Source organism: Salmo salar, chromosome 16, assembly GCF_965601325.2.
Source record: "Salmo salar chromosome 16, fSalSal1, whole genome shotgun sequence".
Classification (NCBI taxonomy): domain Eukaryota; kingdom Metazoa; phylum Chordata; class Actinopteri; order Salmoniformes; family Salmonidae; genus Salmo; species Salmo salar.
In genome coordinates, this window is record NC_138306.1 from 72,607,362 (window position 1) to 72,634,878 (window position 27,517).

General features: G+C 43.6%; 1 protein-coding gene and 1 long non-coding RNA gene across 2 annotated transcripts in view; one reads left to right on the forward strand and one right to left on the reverse strand.

The window, feature by feature from the left end:
- Positions 1-6,955: 6,955 nt before the first annotated feature.
- On the forward strand, positions 6,956-7,446 carry LOC106574591 (uncharacterized). Its single transcript, XR_001321563.3, has 3 exons — positions 6,956-7,089; positions 7,215-7,252; positions 7,370-7,446. It is a non-coding gene; the product is annotated as an uncharacterized LOC106574591 (long non-coding RNA).
- Positions 7,447-9,562: 2,116 nt separating this feature from the next.
- LOC106574543 (ATP-binding cassette sub-family C member 4) overlaps positions 9,563-27,517 on the reverse strand; it is a 44,712-nt gene continuing 26,757 nt past the window's right edge. The window contains exons 11-29 of the mRNA XM_014150498.3: positions 26,503-26,694; positions 26,288-26,382; positions 26,098-26,184; positions 25,468-25,564; positions 24,975-25,193; positions 24,714-24,848; positions 24,484-24,521; positions 24,276-24,382; positions 23,972-24,118; positions 23,053-23,132; positions 22,769-22,919; positions 22,404-22,634; positions 17,058-17,158; positions 13,709-14,056; positions 13,480-13,569; positions 13,180-13,352; positions 11,662-11,767; positions 10,693-10,827; positions 9,563-10,604 (exon numbers count right to left, since the gene is read on the reverse strand). Coding sequence (XP_014005973.1) covers positions 10,566-10,604; positions 10,693-10,827; positions 11,662-11,767; positions 13,180-13,352; positions 13,480-13,569; positions 13,709-14,056; positions 17,058-17,158; positions 22,404-22,634; positions 22,769-22,919; positions 23,053-23,132; positions 23,972-24,118; positions 24,276-24,382; positions 24,484-24,521; positions 24,714-24,848; positions 24,975-25,193; positions 25,468-25,564; positions 26,098-26,184; positions 26,288-26,382; positions 26,503-26,694 — 2,571 coding nt within the window. The 3' untranslated portion in view covers positions 9,563-10,565. The remainder of the gene's footprint in view (positions 10,605-10,692; positions 10,828-11,661; positions 11,768-13,179; positions 13,353-13,479; positions 13,570-13,708; positions 14,057-17,057; positions 17,159-22,403; positions 22,635-22,768; positions 22,920-23,052; positions 23,133-23,971; positions 24,119-24,275; positions 24,383-24,483; positions 24,522-24,713; positions 24,849-24,974; positions 25,194-25,467; positions 25,565-26,097; positions 26,185-26,287; positions 26,383-26,502; positions 26,695-27,517) is intronic.

The window sequence follows — 27,517 nt, forward strand, 5'->3', positions numbered from 1 at the left end:
CTGACCTCACCTTCTGGATGATAGCGGGGTGAACAGGCAGGGGCTCAGGTGGTTGATGTCCTTGAGGAACGTTTTAGGTGTTAAGACACATTTCTTTAGCCTCCTGAGGTTGAAGAGACACTGTTGCACCTTCTTCACTACACTGTCTGTGTGGGTGGACCATTTCAGTTTGTCAGTAATGTGTACGCCGAGGAACTTGAAGCTTTCCACCTTCTCCACTGCGGTCCCATCGATGTGGATAGGGGGGTGCTCACTCTGCTGTTTCCTGAAGTCCACGATCATCTCCTTAGTTTTGTTGACGATGAGTGAGCGGTTATTTTCCTGGCACCACACTCCCAGAGTCCTCACCTCCTCCCTGTAGGCTGTCTCATCGATGTTGGTAATTAAGCCTACTACTGTTGTGTCGTCTGCAAACTTGATGATTGAGTTGGAGGCGTGCTTGGCCACGTAGTCATGGGTGAACAGGGAGTACAGGAGGGGGCTGAGCATGCACCCTTGTGGGGCCTCAGTGTTGAGAATCAGTGAAGAGGTGTTGTTTCCTACCTTCACCAACTGGGGGCGACCCGTCCGGAAGTCCAGGACCCATCTGCACAAAGTGGGGTTCAAACCCAGGGCCTCGAGCTTGATGATGAGCTTGGAGGGCAATACGGTCTTGAATAGTCAATGAACAGCATTCTTACATAGGTATGCCTCTTGTCCAGATGGGACAGGGCAGTGTGATTTTGGTGCCGATTGCATCGTCTATGGATCTATTGGGGCGGTAAGCAAAATGAAGTGGGTCTAGGGTTGCAGGTAAGGTGGAGGTTATATGATCCTTGACTAGCCTAAAATGACATACCCAAATCTAACTGCCTGTAGCTCAGGACCTGAAGCAAGGATATGCATTTTCTTGATACCACTTGAAAGGAAACACTTTGAAGTTTGTGGAAATGTGAAATGAATATAGGAGAATATAACACATTAGATCTGGTAAAAGATAATACGGCATTTAAAAAAAACATTTTGTACCATCATCTTTGAAATGCAAGGCTATAATGTATTATTCCAGCCCAGGCGCGATTTAGATTTTGTCCACTAGATGGCAGCAGTGTATGTGCAAAGTTTTAGACTGATCCAATGAACCATTGCGTTTCTGTACAAAATGTTGTATCAAGACTGCCCAAATGTGCCTAATAGGTTAATTAATAACTTTTCAAGTTCTTAACTGTGCACTCCCCTCAAACAATAGCATGGTATTATTTCACTGTAATAGCTACTGTAAATTGGACAGTGCAGTTAGAATAACAAGAATTTAAGCTTTCTGCCCATATCAGATATGCCTATGTCCTTGGAAATGTTCTTGTTACTTACAACCTCATGCTATTCGCATTAGCCTACGTTAGCTCAACCGTCCCGTGGGGATCCACCGATCTTGTAGAGGTTAAATGTCTTACTCACGCCATTCACAGAGAAGGAGAGTCCACAGACCTTGATAGTGGGCCGCTTCAGTGGCACTGTATTATCCTCAAAGCAACGGAAGGTGTTCAGCCTGTCCGGAACGAGACGTCGGTGTCCACAACGTGGCTAGTTTTCCATACTCTGCAACCATTTTAGCCAGGTAGCCTAGGAAAACAAAAACTAAAAGCTCGTAGGCCTACTGTATGACATAGTCATAGACCGTTTTGGCCAAATGAAAGAGAGGAGGATGGCATTGCAGTTTCTCTACAAGTAGGGTGAGTCAACATGTTTTTTTTGTACTTGTACACACACACAGTCACACACGGTCACACACGGTCACACACAGTCACACACAGTCAGACATAGTCACACACAAATCAGTACTATGGACAGCAACATCATATTTAGCTTGCATTGATTGGACAAAATAGTTTTTGGTATCTTTTAGTTGTCACTGTATTCGACTAAGCATAGAGTGAGGGGAAAAAAGTATTTGATCCCCTGCTGATTTTGTACGTTTGCCCACTGACAAAGAAATTATCAGTCTATAATTTTAATGGTAGGTTTATTTGAACAGTGAGAGACAGAATAACAACAAAAAAATCCAGAAAAACATATGTCAAAAATTTTATAAATTGATTTTCATTTTAATGAGGGAAATAAGTATTTGACCCCCTCTCAATCAGAAAGATTTCTGGCTCCCAGGTGTCTTTTAAACAGGTAACGAGCTGAGATTAGGAGCACACTCTTAAAGGGAGTGCTCCTAATCTCAGTTTGTTACCTGTATAAAAGACACCTGTCCACAGAAGCAATCAATCAATCAGATTCCAAACTCTCCACCATGGCCAAGACCAAAGAGCTCTCCAAGGATGTCAGGGACAAGATTGTAGACCTACACAAGGCTGAAATGGGCTACAAGACCATCGCCAAGCAGCTTGGTGAGAAGGTGACAACAGTTGGTGCGATTATTCGCAAATGGAAGAAACACAAACAAACTGTCAATCTCCCTCGGCCTGGGGCTCCATGCAAGATCTCACCTCGTGGAGTTGCAATGATCATGAGAACGGTGAGGAATCAGCCCAGAACTACACGGGAGGATCTTGTCAATGATCTCAAGGCAGCTGGGACCATAGTCACCAAGAAAACAATTGGTAACACACTACGCCGTGAAGGACTGAAATCCTGCAGCGCCCGCAAGGTCCCCCTGCTCAAGAAAGCACATATACATGCCCGTCTCAAGTTTGCCAATGAACATCTAAATGATTCAGAGGACAACTGGGTGAAAGTGTTGTGGTCAGATGAGACCAAAATGGAGCTCTTTGGCATCAACTCAACTCGCCGTGTTTGGTGGAGGAGGAATGCTGCCTATGACCCCAAGAACACCATCCCTACCGTCAAACATGGAGGTGGAAAGATGATGCTTTGGTGGTGTTTTTCTGCTAAGGGGACAGGACAACTTCACCGCATCAAAGGGACGATGGACGGGGCCATGTACCGTCAAATCTTGGGTGAGAACCTCCTTCCCTCAGCCAGGACATTGAAAATGGGTCGTGGATGGGTATTCCAGCATGACAATGACCCAAAAAACACAGCCAAGGCAACAAAGGAGTGGCTCAAGAAGAAGCACATTAAGGTCCTGGAGTGGCCTAGCCAGTCTCCAGACCTTAATCCCATGGAAAATCTGTGGAGGGAGCTGAAGGTTCGAGTTGCCAAACGTCAGCCTTGAAACCTTAATGACTTGGAGAAGATCTGCAAAGAGGAGTGGGACAAAATCCCCCCGAGATGTGTGCAAACCTGGTGGCCAACTACAAGAAACGTCTGACCTCTGTGATTGCCAACAAGGGTTTTGCCACCAAGTACTAAGTCATGTTTTACAGAGGTCTCAAATACTTATTTCCCTCATTAAAATGCTAATCATTTTATAACATTTTTTAAATGCGTTTTTCTGGATTTTTTTGTTGTTATTCTGTCTCTCACTGTTCAAATAAACCTACCATTAAAATTATAGACTGATCATTTCTTTGTCAGTGGGCAAACGTACAAAATCAGCAGGGGATCAAATACTTTTTCCCCCACTGTAGGTGATTTGATGATGCTGAAATGTTGAAGTTGAAATGGTGCAGGAATAGTGGAGGCAGCTCCTGTTTTCTTTTCAACTAGCGGTAACTCTCTGTGGTTCTAAATCAATAGTTGTTTAGTGGTCCAAAACATTTCGGAAACATTAACTTGCTTGACCATGCTGTAGGTCATGTAAATATTTGTTACATGCAATATGCTTTATGGACCTCACTGGACAGATGTTGCTCTCCGGTTTTGTGATGAAACAAAGGTGTGGTTGAATTTATCCTGCCACTGTGTCTTATTGTCTCAGCTTTATGCCTATACCTTGCCTTCGGAAAGTATTCAGACCCCTTGATTTTTCCGCATTTTGTTAAATATCAGCCTTATTCTAAAATGTATTCAATAATTTGTTTCCCTCAGCAATCTACACATAATACCCCATAATGACAATACGAAAACAGGTTTTTAGAACATTTTGAAAATGTATAACAAAAAGAAAAAACAGAAATAACTTATTTACATAAGTATTCAGACTTTGCTGTGAGACTCGAAATTGAGCTCAGGTGCATCCTGTTTCCATTGATCGTCCTTGAGATGTTTCTACAACTTGATTGTAGTCCACCTGTGGTAAATTCAATTGATTGGACATGATTTGGAAAGGCACTCACCTGTCTATATAAGGTCCCACAGATGCACTGTGCATGTCAGAGCAAAACCCAAGGCATGAGGTCGAAGGACTTGTCCGTAGAGTGCCGAGACAAGATTGTGTCAAGGCACAGATCTGGGGAGAAGGGCCTTGGTCAGGGAGATGATCAAGAACCCGAATACCACACACACACACACTTTAAGACTACATAGGAGCACACATACACTACCCTGTGCGCTTAAGTTAATGCAGGACCCACACTGCAAGCAGGGGGAGGTATGTGTTACCCTGGGTTACACTGAGGTTTTAGTGTAAACAAAGTTGATGTAAACACACATAGGAAAACCTGTATAAATGCACACAGACAGAGACAGACATACAGTTGAAGTTGGAAGTTTACATACACTTATGTTGGAGTCATTAAAACTCGTTTTTCAACCACTCCACAAATGTCTTGTTAACAAACTATAGTTTTGGCAAGTTGGTTAGGACATCTACTTTGTGCATGACACAAGTAATTTTTCCAACAATTGTTTACAGACAGATAATTTCACTTATAATTCACTGTATCACAATTCCAGTGGGTCAGAAGTTTACATACACTAAGTTGACTGTGCCTTTAAACAGCTTGGAAAATTCCAGAAAATTATGTCATGGCTTTAGAAGATTCTGATAGTGTAATTGACATAATTTGAGTCAATTGGAGGCGTACCTGTGGATGTATTTCAAGGCCTACCTTCAAACTCAGTGCCTCTTTGCTTTGACATCATGGGAAAATCAAAAGAAATCAGCCAAGACCTGAAAAAATAAAATAATTGGAGACCTTCACAAGTCTGGTTCATCCTTGGGAGCAATTTTCAAACGCCTGAAGGTACCAGGTTCATCTGTACAAACAATAGTATGCAAGTATATACACCATGTGACCACGCAGCCGTCATACCGCTCAGGAAGGAGACGCGTTCTGTCTCCTAGAGATGAACATATTTTGATGCGAAAAGTGTAAATCAATCCCAGAACAACAGCAAAGGACCTTGTGAAGATGCTGGAGGAAACAGGTACAAAAGTATCTATATCCACAGTAAAACGAGTCCTATATCAACATAACCTGAAAGGCCGCTCAGCAAGGAAGAAGCCACTGCTCCAAAACCACTATAAAAACATAAGACTACGGTTTGCAACTGCACATGGGGACAAAGATCGTCCTTTTTGGAGAAATGTCCTCTGGTCTGATGAAACAAAAATAGAACTGTTTGGCCACAATGACCATCGTTATGTTTGGAGGAAAAAGGGGGAGGCTTGCAAGCCGAAGAATGGTGCACTTCACAAAATAGATGGCATCATGAGGTAGGAAAAGTTGGTGGATATATTGAAGCAACATCTCAAGACATCAGTCAGGAAGTTAAAGCTTGGTCGTAGGTGGGTCTTCCAAATGGGCAATGACCCCAAGCATACTTCCAAAGTTGTGGCAAAACGGCTTAAGGACAACAAAGTCAACGTATTGGAGTGGCCATCACAAAGCCCTGACCTTAATCCTATAGAAAATCTCTGGGCAGAACTGAAAAAGCGTGTGCGAGCAAGGAGGCCTACAAACCTGACTCAGTTACACTAGCTCTGTCAGGAGGAATGGGACAATATTCACACAACTTATTGTGGGAAGCTTGTGGAAGGCTACCCGAAACGTTTGACCCAAGTTAAACAATTTAAAGGCAATACTACCAAATACTAATTGAGTCTATGTAAACTTCTGACCCACTGGCAATGTGATGAAAGAAATAAAAGGTGAAATAAATCATTCTCTTTACTATTATTCTGACATTTCACATTCTTTAAATAAAGTGGTGATCCTACCTGACCTAAGACAGGGAATTTTTCCTAGGATTAAATGTCAGGAATTATGAAAAACTGAGTTTAAATGTATTTGGTTAAGGTGTATGTAGACTTCCGACGTATTGTATACATTTTATGCAAACTCCAGATGTTTGGTGAGGTGTGACTTTCGTGTGTCTGTTTCAGGGTCACATGGGGGACGTACAGCGAACTCCAGCGCTCTGGGGTCGACTTCACCTCCCTGCTGAAGAGGAGGAGGGGCCACAAGCCCCAGGGGCGGAGACCGAAAGCCTCTCGCTGCACCCTCTCGCAGAATTCAGTGGTCTCTCACACCTCCTCCATACGCTCTGTTAAAGATGGAACTGAACAGCTTCATGTGGGTCCCCCCCACTTCCGGTCCAGCCCATAGATACAGTCGCTTGGAGCATTTTCACCCTGTGTCCCTGATGATATTTTGTAGCAAAGCAGTGAGTGAAGAAAAAGTTACCTGTGTTTGCTCTTTTTGTCCACAAGGCAGTGCGTACAAACTTTTAGTAGAAGTTTGCCAGAAACAGCAAAGTCCGTCACACGCAATATCTCAGACGGCACTGACCCGATTTTGACGACACTTGGGTGAACGACGTCTTGCCATAGACCCGGCATTTTCACCATTACACTGATTTGGCCCAAGGCAGTAGCTATAATAATTTACTGAAATTCTTTAGTCACACGTAATATATATATTTTTTGCCACAGCAAAGTCATACTTCCCTTAAAAAAAGTTCATTTGTATCTTGTTGACATGCTCAGATTCCCCAACACAGGGGTTGTGTAAGTTCTCAACTTCCCTCATGCTTGAACCTCTACAGAGTTTCTCCTACACAGAGTGCACAGAATGACTCACTTAACATTACATTGCACAGATATCATGCATCATTTTATTTGCAGTGGCTTTAATGAATAACCCCCAATAAATCCTATGATGTTTGTATGTAATGCAGGCAGAGCTTGTCCAGACAGTAGTCGAGGAGAGCCGCTCGGAGGGGACCATCGGCGTCGGCCTCTATGTCAAGTACCTGAAGGCAGGCGCCAACGTCCTGGTGTTGATAGGAGTTGTATTACTCCAGTTCCTAGCTCAGGTAATGACATAACCCCAGTACAACTACATGGTCAAAAACAGCACTAGTAGTGTGGAAGAAACTAAATCTGACGACTTCATGAAATGATATTGTTCTACTAACATACTTCGTGTTTTTGTGTGCAGGCAGCATATGTTCTACAGGACTGGTGGTTGGCATATTGGTAAGATGTTTTTATTTCACTGTTCATTTCCAATCGAGCAACTGTCATGTTACCCTTTTAACATGCTGTGTTGGGACTGACTCTCTGCTTTAGCTCTGTCTCCTCTGTGATTGACAGGGCAGGAGAGCAGGAGAAGCTCAACGTTAACGGCACTGTGACCGTCCAAAATGGTGTCAATGTCACTGAAGAGCTGAACCTGGATTTGTAACTCGGCATTTATGCAGGTGAGACACAGTGGAAACCCTACTCTGGAAATTGTTTTGCTACTCCTAAAATAGTGTCAAGCAGGCTCTTTCTTCCTCCATAACCTTTGTGTGTCTGTCTGTGTTACAAAATGTGTGCTTCAAAATGTAACATCCTAAAATGGGAAATCGGTGTGTTTTCAGGTTTGACTGGAGCAACTCTCATCTTTGGCTTTGCCAGGAGCCTGGTGATGTTCAACGTGCTGGTGAAAGCTGCTCAGTCTCTGCACAACTGCATGTTACACTCTATCCTCCGGACACCTGTACGCTTCTTTGACATTAACCCAATTGGTGAGCCATAAGCCATGTGCAAACTGGAACATATAGGGAAAGCAATTTTCTGTTGCCACAGTTTTGTGTTGAGAGATGCTGCATTTGTGTTTACTTAAGGTCAGACATAATATATCTGTAGACAAAGAAAGAAAAGTCTTTCAATCCCTGGTCTTCTCTCCTCTTGTGTCTCAGGAAGAGTCCTCAACCGCTTCTCTAAGCACATCGGCCAACTGGATGCATACTTACCTTGGACCTTCATTCAGGTGAGCTACGACACATTTTGGCCCTGCATCTTCACAAGATGCTTTACAAACCCACCAGAGAACTTAGTCTGGAAATATGTTGATTGATATGTGTAACCCAGTTCTCAGAACTATTAGTGGTGACTCTGAAACTGCCTCCTGGTCTATTTGGCCTTTCATCTTGTTCATGTTGGTATTCATGGCAGGATGGAATGTTCATCCATAACAGCTCTTTCAAGAATCCAGCATGAGGGTTTTCTGAAGCTTCTTATTGCCGCAGTCTATATTGCTTTTAGTTTCACGTTTTAACGTACTGCACAAGTACAGTGGAATGCCTTTCTTGCAAGCTCTAAACCCAACAACGACGTAATCAATATCAATGTAGTACTAAAAATAAGAGAACAAAAACACATGAGAAATAAGAACACTATAAATTAAGAATGCATACTATATACAGGGTCAGTTGGTTCCAGTACCATATTTACAATGTGCAGGGATACTGGAGTGGTAGAGGTGATATGTATAGGGGTAAGGTGACTAGGCATCAGGATATATGATAAACAGAGTAGCAGCAGCTAATATGCATTTGTGTGTGTGTGTGTGTGTGTGTGTGTGTGTGTGTGTGTGTGTGTGTAGATTCCTGTGAGTGAATAGGGGTAAGGTTAGAAAGAAAAAAAACAGACTGAGATTCGAGCCTCAACAAGATTAGAACCTGTGACCTTCTGGTCCCTATCCCTGCCCCATCAGGGGGAGACCACCACATTGGTTGTTTCACATATTTAAAGCTGTTCAGTCCGTTAGTCATGTAGATTAGAAATGTGAGGAATGTTGGGGAAGGTATAAAAACTAAATGCACATGCCGGATTCAAACTGGCAACCTAGCCTGTCACAACCCGTGTTTAAGACCCTCCATCCCCCTGCAACCCTAAAAGGCTGTTCTTTATTTGACTCTCACCTCTTGCAAGCTCTGCCCACTGACCATTTGAGCTTTCATCCAACCATTCACATTCGTCCTCAGAACAAGATTGGCTAAGGAAAACTCAATTTGGATATTTTTTTTCAGGTCTGAAAAAGATCTGATGCGATTGTTCAAAAGACCAATTCGTGGGAAAAAAATGTCAGAATTAGGCTGCCTGTCTAAACACAGCCTACTTGGCCTTTTATATAATGCATCCTCCTACTCACATTGCGCAAGGTTCTCCTCAGATAATCATGATTAGGAATTTCACAAAGTATTCACTGCAAAATGTCATGGATGATGCGTTTAAATACTTGATATACTTGTCAAACCTGTGTATATTTGGTTTATCTGAAAATGTTCATGTCTATAAAGGTGGATAATGTAATACTGTTTAAGTGTGTGTTTGAAGAGGGTAAAGTGAAATTGTGGGAAGAGGCTTACAAAACCAGCTTGTGAAAAGGAACAGATGGTGTAAAATTGAGGAGCTATCATTTTGGTCCCTTTTCTTTAGTCGATAGTGATTAGTGTTAACAAACTCCAAAAGAAGCGGAATTACATGTTCTGCGTTGAAGACGTGACATAATAGACAAGACTTAAATAACAGTTTATTAAAATGAAGGTTACATTTCACAAACAAACTTTACTATGTAAGGAACATCAATATATCTGAAACGTGTAAAAAACAGGAGGTACTATGTTGCTATAGTTACATTTAAAAACAACACCACCTTTGGGAAAACAATGACATTTTACATGCACTGCAAAACCAATGGAATCCAAATTATACATTTTTTAAATCTAAGGTCAAGGTCTCTCTATACTGCCCCATTAGGGAATAAGTCAAAGTTCAAGATAATGTGAAAATGCATTGAACTTTAAACTTGACGGGTAGGTATTCCTGCTTTTAAATGATCTAGATTGTCCTTACAACCATCACACAGCTTTCACTCATGCAAACAACGTGAGACATACATGGGTTACTCACTTTGGTCAAGTTAATCCCTTATAGCATAATGACAGCATGTCTTTTCATGTGCGTACAATGGTGAAGTGTAATTTCTATTGCACGTATAGTATATGAATACACACGCCAATTAGTTCCATTGCCCAGTAAAGTGATTGCATAAACAGTGCAGCATGATGTCAGGATACTGTGCAGTAGAATAAATCAATAGGAGTAGCAGCAGTTGAAATAGTAAAAGATTGAGGCACAAAGTATGAAAATGCAATGCTACTTCCGTTGTTGTAACACTATTCTTACGATTGTCAATGAAAGTATTATTAAAGATGCAACACACATCAGCAAAGTGTCAATAAGGAAATACATTTTGCTTCCTTATTTAATTTTTTTTTTTTATTATAAAGCACTGCATATTAAAGTCAGTTCCATAAATCTTTCCTGATTTTGCATGAAAACAAGTAATCAACAACTTACCATTAAAATTACTTTGGCTGCGTTTACACAGCCAGAGTGATGTGAAAAGATCTGATGTGATTGGTTAAAAGACAAATTAGTGGGAAAAAAATATATAAATTGGGCAGATATCACATATCTCTTTCTGCTCTTCAAGTCCCTGCACTGTCACACAACTGTCTCAAAGAAGACCATGGCTGTTGCCGTTGTTCATATACGCCTGAATGAAAATATTGTGAATTGGTAAAGAAATCAAGTTAGGTTGAGAGAATGTGTGTGCTGGGTTGGGATGCAGTGTCAGTGCTCACCTGTTTGGCTGATTCCAGCAGGGAAGCTGCCTCAGCCTTGCCCGTCTGCTGGACTGTCCTGTAGAGGGCACTCTCATGGTTCTGAAGAAGGACGTACGGCTCGTCAAACTCCTGGATCATACCAGTGTCTAGCACCTGAAGGCAGGGTCAAAGGTCAGTAAGTCAACCTGGCTAAACTGGTCTGGAATGAAAATCTATGGGTTTCCCAAACTTTTTCACTTAGTCTCCACTTCCAGCACTGGGGAACATTCCCCCCCCCCCCCATCTTTCTATGGGCTGAAGCACGCACTGTTCATGACAAACTGTTCACACCCCTCTTATGTAGCGTATTTCCTGCAATTCTATACATTTTGCTATGAGATGCAGATTTTTTTTGTTGCCATTCTAAAACTCAAACATTACAACAAATCAATAGGCAAAAAAACCTAGCTAAAAAAAAACTTTAGCTGACATGGCCTAGATTAATAACACTCTAAGGTCTGCAATGACTGTCATGATGAGGAAAACTATTGATACACTACCCAATCTCAAAACTGCACCTTGTGCATTCTACTATTACAACTTTCAGGATTAAGTTTAAATTCAGACCTTTCCTTAACATTTTTTGGGGATGGGGGGGAACCCCCCCCCCTGCCGACCCCCATAGTTTGGGAACCACTGATCTAGCGCTCCGTTTACAATAGAGAGTAACCAACTTCACTCTGCACTGGATTAATTACTCAGAACCTTCAGAGAAGTATAAACAGGGTAAGCTCATTTCACTAAACAAACATAGGATAAGATCTCAGATCAACCTGAAATTAAAGTGAATAAAAGTACATTTCTCACAACCTGCTCAGTCTGGTTTTTTATCTCATATATATGACTGATGAGGGTGTGTGTGTGTGTGTGTGTGTGTGTGTGTGTGTGTGTGTGTGTGTGTGTGTGTGTGTGACAGATATACATCTATTTGATGGGAAGAGCTCTCACCAGAATGCGGTCGCTGTCTATGATGGTGTTGAGGCGGTGGGCGATGGTGAGCACGGTGCACTCCCTGAATTTGTCTCGTATTGTCTTCTGGATCAGCTCGTCTGTTCTACAGATCCAGGACACAGTTCAGGAAAGAGACTCAACCAGGATAAAGAAACACCATCACGCTTTGCTTGACTACTAGATGCCTCCCAGTCGTAAAGCATATCAGCTGCCTCTGCTGATCAGCTCTAAAGGACTGTCATTACGTTGCCCTCTCTCTGGGTACAGAGAACACAGTTAAACCCCCTCCCTCTGCACCAGGCCTTTTCTATGCACCATTCCCCTACCTACCTCCCCCTACCCAGGCTGCTGTGGTGAGAGGTCGTAAAAATTCCAAAGGAGAATGTCCTGCCTCATGGCCCAGTTTTGAGACAGAAAGTGGTTTCATAGAAGGGACCAAAGGATTCTTCCACCTCACAGGATGGGGTAACCGAATGACATTTATGTTCTGGAGAAGGTATAAAAGATCGGTGAAGAATCCAGCTACGAACTGGTCCATTGGGTACAATTTTATGAAACTCACGAGAGACAATATTGCCATATTACCATACTAAGGTTTATATACTAGCCTCAGCGATGAGACTTACATCTAATGGTTGTATAAAATGTATGAATAAGGATAAAGCTATTTGGAATATGTTGATGCTATGTACCGATGTTAACCTCTATGGGCTAGGTGGGACGCTTGTGACTAGCATTCCCACCGAACACTGCCGGTGAATTTACTAAATTACTCACGATAAACGTTCACACTTTTTCTGTCATTCCGAATAAAACCCCCACCCAGGGTTACTTTCTTCAGACCAGGCCTCCACTCCATTACGAGTTGGCCAATAGGTTTGACCCTGCATCCCTCTGCTTAACTTTAAGCATACCACGTGGTTAAACTTTTAGACTATCGATACAGATAGTCTTTGATATTAAGTAATAGTCTGCAGCTAGAAATTATATCATTGAACGTGAAGACCGACGAAACATCCATTCTACGACGAGAGAGAGAGAGAGCTGTTAAACCCCTTGTTGGTTTAACAGGCCGCCATGCCTGTTTAGCCCACTGGGGCACATTACTCCACCAATGCTTTGTAACGATAACCAACTGTTTGTATGCTTTCTGTGAATTACTTAGTTTGGATGACTCTTAGTAAAGGCTGGGTTCGCGCAGATACAACAATTTACAACGTTTGGAATGAGATGGGACGCGAGGTAAAATACACCATTTAAACCAGAAGATAATCGGCCTATACTATAATATATAATGTTGTAATATAGAAAAGTTATATTAGGAAAATTATAACTTTGTAATCTGAATATTTTCCTTGGTGCCCCGATCTCCTAGTTAATTACAGTTCAACGATTAATCAGTTTAATCGCGTGATAATTACAGGGAGTTATTTTGATAAACATGTCTTCAGTTAATGGTGCCCAAAGACACGACAGGACAGACGGTGTGTGTGTGTGTGTGAGGCAGCTCTGTACCTGGGGTCCACGTTGGCCGTAGCCTCGTCGATGATGAGGATGCGGTTCTTCCTGAGGACAGCTCGGGCCAGACAGACCAGCTGCCTCTGACCCACACTGAAGTTGGAGCCCGACTCGGCCAGAACCGTTTCCATCTTATTGGGCAGCTCCTCCACCACAGACTTCAGCTGGACCTGGAGAGGAAACAGTTACTGGAGTAAGACCCCGATGCCACCAAAAGCACACATTAACCTGTATGTAAATATGTGTGAGTATATCTCGTTACTGCATCTGTATCAATAGGAGTCTGAGGAGAAGTACCTCTTGGAGAGCGTTCCACAGGTCCTCGTCTGTGTGCTGGTGGAAAGGGTCCAGGTTTTTCCTCATGGTGCCCGTGAAAAGCACTGGCTCCTGCAGAACAGAGGGGCCACAAACAGAAACATGTATTAAGCTCTAACAGAGCCATATCTGAAATAGAAGCCTTTCCTTTACTACATTCCGAAGGACTAAGGGACAGAGCAGCCACAGAAGACCCACCAACAGTAGCTACCTGAGGTATGATGGACATCTTCTGGCGCAGGTCATGAAGGCCGATCTCGGAGGTCAGAACTCCATCGATGTAGATCCTGCCTTCTGGCTCTGCCAGGCGGAAGAGGGCCGATGCCAGAGAGCTTTTCCCTGCACCCGTCCTGCCCACGATGCCAACCTTCTCTTTGGGTCTGAACATGGCCTTAATGTCCTTTAAGACCACAGGTCCATCTGAGCTGTAGGAGAAGTTCACCCAATCAAAGGTGATTTGGCCTTGGCTCGGCCACTCAGGAGGAGGACGCTTCTGGGTTTCCCAGGGTGCTTCACTCTCCAGCTCTGTGTACTCCACCACCCTCTCCACTGACGTCATCTGAGGACGGTAAATAAATAACCATGTCAATCAAACAAACCTGGTTCTAATCTCGTCTGCCGGCCTACTCTTTGAGACTGGGAATGTGGTTAACCTTGGTCTAATGCTAGTATGGCTTCTCAGCACTAAATTATAAAACTTTACAGAATTGCAATAATCCACACGCTGATTTCTTAAGTGAGCTGTTTCAGCTGAACATTGCTGAATGACAGGATGCAACTAAAACCCTTTGATTCCAATTAATCTTATTTCTACAGGTCCGGCGCCGACAGAGATGGCCGCCTCGCTTCGCGAAACCGTGCAGTATTTTGTTTTTATGTATTATTTCTTACACTGTTACCCCAGGAAATCTTAAGTCTTATTAAATACAGCCGGGGGGAACTATTGGATATAAGAGCAACGTCAACTTACCAACATTATGACCAGGAATACGACTTTCCCGAAGCGGATCCTCTGTTTGGTCCACCACCCAGGACAATGGATCGGATCCCAGCAGGCGACCCAAAACAACGGCGCCGCAGAAGGGGAAGACGGAGCGGTCTTCTGGCCATGCTCCGTAGACGGGCACATCACCCACCACTCCCGAGTATACTACTTGCCAATGTCCAGTCTCTTGACAACAAGGTAGATGAAATCCGAGCAAGGGTTGCCTTCCAGAGAGACATCAGAGACTGTAACATTCTCTGTTTCACGGAAACATGGCTCACTCGGGATACGTTACCAGAGTCGGTACAACCACCTGGTTTCTTCACGCATCGTGCCGACAGAAACAAACATCTCTCTGGTAAGAAGAGGGCGGGGGTGTATGCCTTATGATTAACGAGTCGTGGTGTGATTATAACAACATACAGGAACTCAAGTCCTTTTGTTCACCTGACCTAGAATTCCTTACAATCAAATGCTGACCACATTATCTACCAAGAGAATTCTCTTTGATTATAATCACAGTCGTGTATATCCCCCCCCAAGCAGACACCTCGACGGCCCTGAAAGAACTTCATTGGACTCTATGTAAACTGGAAACCACATATCCTGAGGCTGCATTTATTGTAGCTGGGGATTTTAGGCTAATCTGAAAACAAGGCTCCATAAATTTTATCAGCATATCGAATGCGCAACGCGGGCTGGGAAAATTCTGGATCATTGTTACTCTAACTTCTGCGACGCATACAAAGCCCTCCCTCGCCCTCCTTTTGGCAAATCTGACCACGACTCCATTTTGTTGCTCCCAGCCTATAGACAGAAACTAAAACAGGAAACGCCCATGCTCAGGTCGGTTCAACGCTGGTCCAACCAATCTGATTCCACACTTCAAGATTGCTTCGATCACATGGACTGGGATATGTTCCGGATAGCGTCGAACAACAACATTGATGTATACGCTGATTCGGTGAGAGAGTTTATTAGCAAGTGCATCGGTGATGTTGTACTCACGGAAACATGACCGAATACAAACAGTCGTCCTGTCCCATTTGCAGTAAAGCATCCCCAAAGAATGATGTTTCCACCTCCATGCTTCACGGTTGGGATGGTGTTCTTGTGGTTGTACTCATCCTTCTTCCTCCAAACACGGCGAGTGGAGTTTAGACCAAAAAGCTCTATTTTTGTCTCATCAGACCACATGACCTTCTCCCATTCCTCCTCTGGATCATCCAGATGGTCATTGGCAAACTTCAGACGGGCCTGGACATGCGCTGGCTTGAGCAGGGGGACCTTGCGTGCGCTGCAGGATTTTAATCCATGACGGCGTAGTGTGTTACTAATGGTTTTCTTTGAGACTGTGGTCCCAGCTTTCTTCAGGTCATTGACCAGGTCCTGCTGTGTAGTTCTGGGCTGATCCCTCACCTTCCTCATGATCATTGATGCCCCACGAGGTGAGATCTTGCATGGAGCCCCAGACCGAGGGTGATTGACCGTCATCTTGAACTTCTTCCATTTTCTAATAATTGCGCCAACAGTTGTTGCCTTCTCACCAAGCTGCTTGCCTATTGTCCTGTAGCCCATCCCAGCCTTGTGCAGGTCTACAATTTTATCCCTGATGTCCTTACACAGCTCTCTGGTCTTGGCCATTGTGGAGAGGTTGGAGTCTGTTTGATTGAGTGTGTGGACAGGTGTCTTTTATACAGGTAACGAGTTCAAACAGGTGCAGTTAATACAGGTAATGAGTGGAGAACAGGAGGACTTCTTAAAGAAAAACTAACAAGTCTGTGAGAGCCGAAATTCTTACTGGTTGGTAGGTGATCAAATACTTATGTCATGCAATAAAATGCAAATGAATTACTTAAAAATCATACATTGTGATTTTCTAGATTTTTGTTTTAGATTCCGTCTCTCACAGTTGAAGTGTACCTATGATAAAAATTACAGACCTCTACATGCTTTGTAAGTAGGAAAACCTGCAAAATCGGCAGTGTATCAAATACTTGTTCTCCCCACTGTATGTATGTATGTATGTATGTATGTATGTATGTATGTATGTATGTATGTATGTATGTATGTATGTATGTATGTATGTATGTATGTATGTATGTATGTATGTATGTATGTATGTATACACACACACACACACACATACATACATACATACGTACGTACGTACGTACGTACGTACGTACGTACGTACGTACATACGTACGTACATACATACATACATACACACGCTATACCATCTACTGCATCTTGCTTTTGCAGTTCGGGCCATCGCTCATCCATATATTTGTGTACATATTCTTATTCATTCCTTTGTTGTGAAATTGTTAGATTACTTGTTAGATATTACTGCATGGTCGGAACTAGAAGCACAAGCATTTCGCTACACTCGCATTAACATCTGCTAACCATGTGTATGTGACCAATAAAATTTGATTTGATCTCTGGGTTTGATTATTTTCCCTGTGGATATTTATACCCAGGTAAAATCCTTTACATATTGTAAAAGGTCCTGGGCCTGGGAAGCTGGGGGATGGACAATACCAGAGTTAGGACTTTGATGTGATCTTACCATGTTTTCCATCTCCGCACTCTGACGAATGGTCCATTGGAAGTTCCCAAGAAGGGTGACAGCGTAGGACAACACCAAACCCACAGCTCCTGCCTCTAGCCCTGATTAGAACAGATAAGAACATTTACTCTATTAATTGGCTACACAGCATGTCCCACAACAACCTCTATCGAGCCGTCAATACAGCACTAAGATCGAATCCTCTGGCACTGGTCTGATGTGGCAGGGCTTGCAAACGATCACTGATTACAAAGGGAAACCCAGCTGCGAGCTACCCAGTGATGCAAGCCTACAGACAATCTAAAAGCCTTTATGTTCGCTTCAAGGCAAGCAGATGCTGAATCATGCATGAGAGCACCACCTGTTCGGGACGACTGTGTGATCACGCTCTACGTAGCCGATGTGAGTAAGAACTTTTAACAGGTTAATATTCACAAGGCTGCAGGGCCAGACGGATTACCAGGACATGTACTCTGAGCATGCGCTGACTAGCTGGCAAGTGTCTTCACTGATATTTTCAACCTTTCCCTGATCTAGTCTGTCATACCTATATTTCAAGCAGACCACCATAATCCCTGTGCCCAAGAACACCAAGGTACCCTGTCTAAATGACTATGGCCTGTAGCACTCGCATCTGTAGCCTTAAATGCTTTAAACGACACCATCATCCCCGGACCCAACTAATTTGCATACCGCTCGAAAAGATCCACAGATGACGCAATCTCTATTGCACTCTCGGACTGCCCTCTCCCACCTGGACAAGAGGAACACCTATGTGAGAATGCTGTTCATTGACTACAGCTCAGTGCTCAACACCATCATCCCCTCCAAGCTCATCAATAAGCTAAGGACCTTGAGACTGAACACCTCCCTCTGTAAATGGATCCTGGACTTCCTGACGGGCCGCCCCCAGGTGGTGAGGATAGGCAACAACACATCCAACACACTAACCCTCAACACAGGGGACCCTCGGGGGTGCGTGCTTAGTCCCCTCCTGTACTCCGTTCACCCATGACTGTGTGGCCCGCACGACTCCAACACCATCATTAAGTTGACAACAAGATGGTGGTAAGCCTGATCACCGACGACGATGAGACAGCCTATTGGGAGGTTAGAAACCTGGCAGTGTGGTGCCAGACCAACAACCTCTCCCTCAACAAGACAAAGGACTTGATCATAGACTACAGGAAACGGAGGGCTGAGCACACCCCCATCGACAGGGCTGTAGTGGAGCGGGTCGAGAGCTTCAAGTTCCTCTGTGTCCACGTCATTAAGGATCTATCATGGTCCACACACACACACACACCACCACAGGCGTGAAGTGGGCACGACAACACCTGGTCTCCCTCAGGAGGCTAAAAAGATTTAGCATGGGTCCTCTGATGCTCAAAAAGTTATACAACTGTACCATTGAGAGCATTTCACTGACTGCATCACCGCTTGGTATGGCAGCTGCTTGGCATCTGACTGCAAGGCGCTACAGAGGGTAGTGCGTAAGGCCCAGTGCAGGGCTTCCTGTCACCCAGGACATCTATGCCAGGCAGTGTCAGAGGAAGGGCCTAAAAATTGTCAAAGACACAGACACCCATGTCTTCGACTGTTTTCTCTGCTATCGCATGGCAAGAGCTTCCGATGTAACAAGTCTGGAACCAACAGGCCCCTGAACAGCTTCCACGCCCAAGCCATAAGAGTGCTTAGTAGTTAGTCCGGGTAGCTATTTCATTATCCGCATTGACCCTTTTTGCAATAACTCTTTTGACTAATTACATACAATGCTGCCACTGTTTATTATCTATCCTTTGCACATTCATATGCCGAATGCACTGTATACTTTATTGCTAGTTACAGTGCCTTTAGAAAGTATTCAGATCCCTTCACTTTTTCCCCCCAAAAATTACATACCAGCCTTATTCTAAAATGGATTAAAAAAAATCCTCAATCTACACACAATACCCCATAATGACAAAGAAAAGATGTTTGCTAATAAAAAAACTGAAATATAACATTTACATAAGTATTCAGACCCTTTACTCAGTACTTTGTTGAAGCATCTTTGGCAGTGAATGCAGCCTTGAATCTTCTTGCGTATGACGCTAGAAGCTTGGCACACCTATATTTGGGGAGTTTCTCCCATTCTCTGCAGATCCTCTCAAGCTCTGTCAGGTTGGATGGGGAGTGTTGCTGCACAGCTATTTTCAGGTCTCTCCAGAGGTGTTCAATAGGGTTCAAGTCCAGGCTTTGGCTGGGCCACTCTAGGACTTTCAGAGACTTGTGAACCTTCGCCCCAGTCTGAGGTCCTGAGCGCTCTGGAGCACGTGTTCATCAAGGATCTCTGTACTTTGCTCCGTTTATCTTTCCCTCAATCCTGACTAGTCTTCCAGTCCCTGCCGCTGAAAAACATCTCCACAGCATGATGCTGCTACCATCATGTTTCACCGTAGGAGTGGTATTGGCCAGGTGACGAGCGGTGCCTAATTTCCTCCAGACCAAACAGTTCAATCTTGGTTTTATCAGACAAGATAATCTTGTTTCTCATGGTCTGAGAGTCAAACTCCAAGTGGGCTGTCATGTGCTTGTTACTGAGGAGTGGCTTCCATCTTGCTATTCTACTATAAAGGCCTGATTGTTGGAGTGCTGGTTGTCCTTCTGGAAGGTTCTTCCATCTCCACAGAGGAACTCTAGAGCTCTGTCAGAGTGACCATAGGGTTCTTGGTCACCTCCCTGGCCAAGGCCCTTCTCCCTCGATTGCTCAGTTTGGCCAGGCAGCCAGCTCAAGGAAGAGTCTTGGTGGTTCCAAACTTATTCCATTTAAGAATGATGGAGGCCACTGTGTTCTTGGGGACCTTCAATGCTGCAGAATTTCTTTGGTACCCTTCCCCAGGTCTGTGCTTCTACAGAATCCTGTCGTCTCGGAGCTCTGCAGACGATTCCATCAATGGCTTGGTTTTTGCTCTGACATGCACTGTCAACTGTGGGACCTTACATAAAACAGGTGTATGCCTTTCCAAATCATGTCCAATCAATTGAATTTACCACATGTGGACTCCAACCTAGTTGTAGAAACATCTCAAGGATGATCAATTGAAACAGGATGTACCGGAGCTCAATTTCAAGTCTCATAGCAAAGGGTCTGAATACTTATTTAAGGTATGTTTTTAATTTTTAATAAATTTGCTAAAATGTATAGAAACCTTTTTTCGCTTTGTCATTATGGGATATTGTGTGTAGATTAAGAGGAAACAATGATTCAATCCATTTTAGAATAAGGCTGTAATGTAACAAAAAGAGATGATATTTTCCGGACGCACTGTATATGTACATATCTACCTCATACCCCTGCACATCGACCAAGTTATTGTTATTTCTTATTACTTTTCTATTATTTCTCTATTTTCTTTATCTCTGCATTGTTGGGAAGGGCCTGTAAGTAAGCATTTCACTGTTAGTCTACATCTGTTTTATATGAAGCATGTGACAACTAAAATGTAATTTTGTTTAGATTATTTTATTTCATGAAACGTTCTTATTAATTATGTTTCTTGACATACACTACCGGTCAAAAGTTTTAAGACACCTACTCATTCAAGGGTTTTTTCTTTAGAATAATAGTGAAGACATCAAAACTATGGAATAACACATGGAATCATGTAGTAACCAAAATAGTGTTAAACAAATCAAAATATATTTTATATTTGAGATTCTTCAAAGTAGCCACCCTTTGCCTTGACAGCTTTGCACACTCTTGGCATTCTCTCACCAAGCGTCACTTGATATGCTTTTCCAACAGTCTTGAAGGAGTTCCCACATATTCTGAGCACTTGTTGGCTGCTTTTCCTTCACTCAAGACTTATCCAAACCATCTCAATTTGGTTGAGGTTGGGGATTGTGGAGGCAGGGTCATATGATGCAGCACTCCATCACTCTCCTTCTTGGTCTATTAGCCCTTACACAGCCTGGAGGTGTGTTGGGCCATTGTCCGGTTGAAAAACAAATGACTGTCCTACTAAGCGCAAACCAGATGGGATGGCGTATCGCTGCAGAAAGCTGTGGTAGCCATGCTGGATAAGTGTGCCTTGAATTCTAAATAAATCACAGACAGTGTCACCAGCAAACCACCCCCACACCACCTCCGCCATGCTTTATGGTGGGAAATACACATGAGGAGATCATCTGTTCACCCACACCGTATCTCACAAAGACACGGCGGTTGGAACCAAAAAAGTCAAATTTGGACTCCAGACCAAAGGACAGATTTCCACCGGTCTAATGTCCATTGCTCGTGTTTCTTGGCCCAAGCAAGTCTCTTCTTCTTATTGGTGTCCTTTAGTAGTGGTTTCTTTGCAGCAATTCGACCATGAAGGTCTGATTCACACAGTCTCCTCTGAACAGTTGATGTCGAGATGTGTCAGTTACTTGAACTCTGTGAAGCATTTATTTGGGCTGCAATTTCTGAGGCTGGTAACTAATGAACTTATCCTCTGCAGCAGAGGTAACTCTGGGTCTATCTTTCCTGTGGCGGTCCTCATAAGAACCAGTTTCATCATAGCGCTTGATGTTTTTTGTGACTGCACTTGACATTTTCCGTATTGACTGACTTTCATGTGGATGATGAACTGTCATTTCTCTTTGCTTTTTTGAGCTGTTCTTGCCGTAATACGGACTTGGCCTTTTACCAAATAGGGTTATCTTCTGTATACACCCCCTACCTTGTCACAACACAACTGATTGGCTCAAACGCATTAACGCAAGAAATACCACAAATTCACTTTTAAGAATGCACACCTGTTAATTGAAATGCATTCCTGGTGACTACCTCATGAAGCCGATGGAAAGAATGCGTAAAGCTGTCATCAAGGCAAAGGGTGGCTATTTGAAGAATCTCAAATATAAAATATATTTTGATTTGTTTAACACTATTTTGGTTACTACATCATTCCATGTGTTATTTCATAGTTTTGATATCTTCACTATTATTCTACAATGTAGAAAATAGTAAAAATAAAGGAAAAACACTTGAATGAGTAGCTGTTCTAAAACCTTTGACCTTTAGTGTATCTTGGATAACTGTTTGGCCTCAAGTGTAATAAAAGTTGTTGCTCGGTAACAGGCAATGAGCCAAACACTTTGAGCAGAAAGATTATCCAACCTCGAATTCAATTTTTTATGTCAAATGAAACCAACATTGATTTCTACCATTGTGTAACAGCTTGTGTAATGAAGTCAGGGGTCCCTTAAGGTGGACTTAATAGAAGGTATATATACACATCTTAAGGCACTGGTCAAAAGTGCACTACATACGGAATAGGGTGTCATTTGAGGCACAGCTATAATAATTTATCCTCTTACCATCTCTGAGGAAGAGGCAGCCGAAGGCGGTGACAGTGACAAAGGCCGCACAGATTCCATCCAGTCGGAGAGCGAACCAGCGAGAGGTGACCAGGAACAGGAACCAGGACTCTGTGTGCAGATCCTGATGAGCGTCAAAGGTGTTCTGGAATCTCTCCTCGGCTCTGAAGGCTCGGATCGTCCACAGACCTTGGAGGGACGAGGACAGGTGGGAGAAGACGGGACTCCGAGCTGCAGAACACAGGAAATACATAAACTCACACACGCCTGCAGACACAAAACGAAATCATACACATTAGAGGAAATGTACAATCATCATTTGTCTCTTGCCTCCCCTAACTGTCCCAGTCAGTCCTGTTACTCACTGGTGGACTCCAGGCGTTTGACATCCCGTGACGTCTGCAGAAAGTAGCGTCTCAGGAATAGGAAGACGATGAGTAGAGGAACCACAGGAATGAGGATCCAGGGCATGACTGAGGCTGCCACCACCACTACGCCGATATTCTGCAGGATCGACTGTGGCAAGATTGAATACGCCCAGGAGAATGAAGAGAAGAAAAGATTTATGGAATATAGATACTGGATTGGGAAATCTATATTCTCCTGCCAAAATATATAGATGTTCCCCTCTAGGGCTAAACTCACTTACCTGACTAAAATCAACAAAGGTATTAGGTAACATGGAATCCAGCTGACTGATGTCCTTAGAGAACCTGTTGAGAATTCTTCCTGTGACAGAACAGGAGGGAGTAATCCACTGGGCAAATACTGGTAAAAATCAACATTGTTTCCCACGTCATTTCAACAACAAAAATTCAATGTGATGACATTTACTCAAATTGGAAAACTGATTGGATTTGAAAAAAGTTATCACCTGCTAAGAATGCTATATTTGGATGACTATTCCCTACTGAAATTTGGCCTCTAGGTATCCTCTGTAAGGCCAGTGGTCACCATAAATCAGGTCTTAGTTACTGGTATCTGTGCCCCTGAGCAATAAAACCGACCATGGGTGTCCATAGCCATTAAGACGTTTAAATTGTATAGTCTATTCAACCCCAAGGTCTCGGCCTTGATTTAATGCTTTGGCACCAGACACGGAAGGGTGAAACAGCGAACAGGTAAGGCAAGAGTATTTAGTTCCGCCCTCTCCTCTGGAAGGGGAGAGCTTTGCTGCGAACTTCATAGAGGAATGTTTCTGTCTTCCCATATGCATATGTTTGTCTGTCTGTCTATTAAACATTTAAATATAGAAGTTGTTCACCTTGTATTTTGCATCTAGCATTCTACAACTTACCCAGTTTTCAATTCCTAACAAATGTAAGGGAATTTAGTATTTTTTTTTCACCCAACTTTTAACCTAAATACAAATTACTTTTTTTTCTCCTTTACATTGAATTCACGTTAGTTGACACTCAACCAAATGTAAATCAAAACTAGATTTTGAAATGACATCTGTTCCCTTCTCACCCAACCAGTTTCAAAGCATTTTGAGGTCAGGACTCAATTCCAAGTCTACAAGAAAAAGACAACACAAATAAATGATATTTCACAGGGGGGTTTCTCACCAATTGGGTTGACGTCAAAGAAGCGTACAGGCGTTCGGAGGATAGAGTTGAACATGCGGTTGTGCAGAGACTGAGCAGCTTTCACCAGCACGTTGAACATCACCAGACTCCTGGCAAAGCCAAAGATGACTGAGGCCAGAGTCAAACCTGAACACAGAGAAGGTGACTTGTCAGTCATTACACGATTTTCCAAAGCTTCCTCCCAGGTAAGGGGACAACCTCATACTCACTTGGAAAATATTCCCATTCTTTGAAGGGAAACGTTAATATAAAGTATATGTAGGAATTCTCTTCCTCTGTATACCTGCATAAATGCCCATGTAGAAACCGAGGTCCAATTCTTGAGTGATGTTGAGGCCATTTTGGACAATCCCAGTGCTGTTAATATTGAGTTTCTCCTGCTCTCCTGCCCTGTCAATCAAACAGCATTGTTATTTGAATGTTCACAATGCTATGGTCCAACTGAACTGTGAAACAAATAATGAACTACTGTAACAATCGATGCTTCTCACCAATAGGCCAGCCACCAATCCTGAAGAACATACGCTACCTGTGGGTGACAAATTACATTATAGTTGATTCGATCATTGCATTGTCATTAGTTCCAATGCACTGATCTGTTCAGAGTTAGATTTTGCACACATCTATCAGAAGTCAAAATGCTTGTATTTACTGTAGATGCTATGAGGTAGAATGGTGACATATGGCTATTCACTGCCTGACATTTTGGATGCGTTAATACCTCTGCGATGAGACTGAGGAGGACTGTGCCCAGCATAACCAGGATGCTGGCTCCTGCGTTTAAGTACTTGAAGTATAGGCTGGCACCGATGTTGCCCTCCGATCGGCTCTCCTCTGCTATTGTCTGGACATCCTCCTGGGAGGAGACATGGACGGATAATACCCTGTTAACTAAGGGAGGGACAATCAGGCACACTTCAGAATGAAAATCCTCCTTGCGACTGTATCTAAGGGCTTGAAAGGGAGTGGGGTTTGGACCCACCGGAAGCTGTTCAGCTCCATCTTTAACAGAGTGCATGGAGGAGGTGTGGGAGACCACTGAATTCCGGGAGGAAATTGAGTCCTGGGAAAAGGCGTGTTTGACCACTGAGTGATTGTTGTTGGTTTGTGGCTCCTCCTCCTCGTCCCTCTTCAGCAGGGAGGTGAAGTCAACCCCAGAGTGCTGCAGCTCGGAGTATGTCCCCCTCCCTACCACGTGACCCTGAAACACACACACACACACACACACACACACACACACACACACACACACACACACACACACACACACACACACACGTCACACCCTGCCCAACTTCTGGAGTCTGTATTCATATGGAAATGTATATGCCTCTGGGTGAACAATTAAATTCATAAAGATTGACAGCAGATATGTGTTATGTGCTCAACAAATTAAAAGGTAAGCAGAAATGCACCTGTGGTCATATGTAGGTTACAAAGCATGTGTAGAATGTTAAACCCTGCCAGGAACACACCTCCTTGAGGACGAGGATCTGGTCCGCTGCTTGGAGGTACTGCAACTGGTGGGTGACCAGGATGCGGGGCTTGTTCTTCAGAATACCACAGATACACCTGGACATACAGACACATGGAGAGAGACAGACACTTTAAGAGCAGTTTCAACCTGCTGGTGAAGGCCTAAGGCCTGTTCTAACTTCAGAGAATCCACATGACCCTGAACATCCTTTTACTTGTAAATGCTATACAAAAACCCATTCCTGCCCTAAAGAAGCAGGCAGTAAGTAGACCTAATCGGAGTCTGGGAAGAATGTAGTTCAGTTGTACTAAAGGATAGTGGGGTTAGTTGAGCCAAAGGGTTAGTTGAGCCACCCTTTATTTCTAGGAAACCATACGCAAAATGAATCATGTGACCAAATATATACAATAGGAAGAGGTCATCATTTTATAGTTGCACCATACCTCCCCAAACCATCTTGCTGCTCAATGTGTAAATGTATGTTTTTTTAACTGTTGTGTTTTATGTTGTAAATTGGTCTGAAACCTTGTGAGCTGCTATTATGTCTCTCTTTTAAAATAATTATTTATCTCAAATGGGACCAGCATGGTAAAATAAAACTGTTTAGCTGAAACTGTGGTTCACTCACTGTTCAAACAGGTGTCTCCCGACCTCAGCATCCACAGCACTTAGAGGGTCGTCCAGCAGGTAGATATCAGCATCCTGGTACACAGCCCTGAGACACAACAAGGCTTTCAGATAGAGACTGGAGGATATTCATCTATTGAATGTACCTCAACTCATTTCTACTCTGGTATGAAGTGGAGCTGTGGTCTTACCGGGCCAGGTTCACTCTAGCTTTCTGTCCCCCACTGAGGGTGGCTCCTCTGTCCCCTATCAATGTCAGGTCCCCGTCTGGCAGCAGCTCCATGTCCTAAACACAGAAGTGATAACAGCGACAACAAGAGTTAACAGTCATTGAACACAAAGCCACTACAACCACTGCAAAGCTCCTAGAATAAATACCATGAGAGCTCCATTCAGTGTGTCTTACCCTCTTGAGGGCGCAGGCTCTCAGGACCTTCTCATACTTCTGAGGATGGAGCTCTTTGCCAAACAGGATGTTGCTGCGGATGGTTCCAGGGAACACCCAGGGCTGCTGGGAGGCGTAGGTCAGCTGACCTTTGACCCTCAACACGCCCTTGTCGTGAGGCAGCTCCCCTAGAATGGCGCTGAGCAGAGAGGACTGTGGGAGATGGGATGGTAAACATGTGAGCTGGCTGATATGGCTTACTACATATTTTACCATATATACACACACACAGACACACACACACACACACACTACATGACCAAAAGTATTCGGACACCTGCTCGTTGATTATCTCATTCCAAATTCATGGGCATTAATATGGAGTTGGTCCCCCCCTTTGCTGCTATAACTGCCTCCACTCTTCTGGGAAGTCTTTCCACTACATTTTACATTTACATTTTAGTCATTTAGCAGATGCTCTTATCCAGAGCGACTTACAGTAGTGAATGCATACATTTCAATTCATTTCATACATTTTTTTTTTTTTCCCCCCGTACTGGCCCCCCGTGGGAATCGAACCCACAACCCTGGCGTTGCAAACACCATTGCAAACACCATTGCAAACACCATGCTCTACCAACTGAGCCACTAGATGTTGGAACATTGGTGCAGGGACTTGCTTCCATTCAGCCACAAGACCGTTAGTGAGGTCGGGCACTGATGTTGTGCGATTAGGCCTGGCTCACAGTTGGCGTTCCAATTCTTCCCAAAGGTGTTCGATGGGGTTGAGGTCAGGCCTCTGTACAGGCTTGTCAAGTTCTTCCACACCGATCTTGACAAACCATTTCTGTATGGACCTTGCTTTGTGCAAGGGGGCATTGTCATGCATTGACACTATGCATTGGGGCAGGTAGTGTTCTCCTGGCATCCGTCAAACCCAGATTCGTCTGTCGGACTGCCAGATGGTAAAGTGTGTTTCCACTGCTCCAGAGTCTAATGGTGGCGAGCTTTACTACACCACTCCAGCCAACACTTA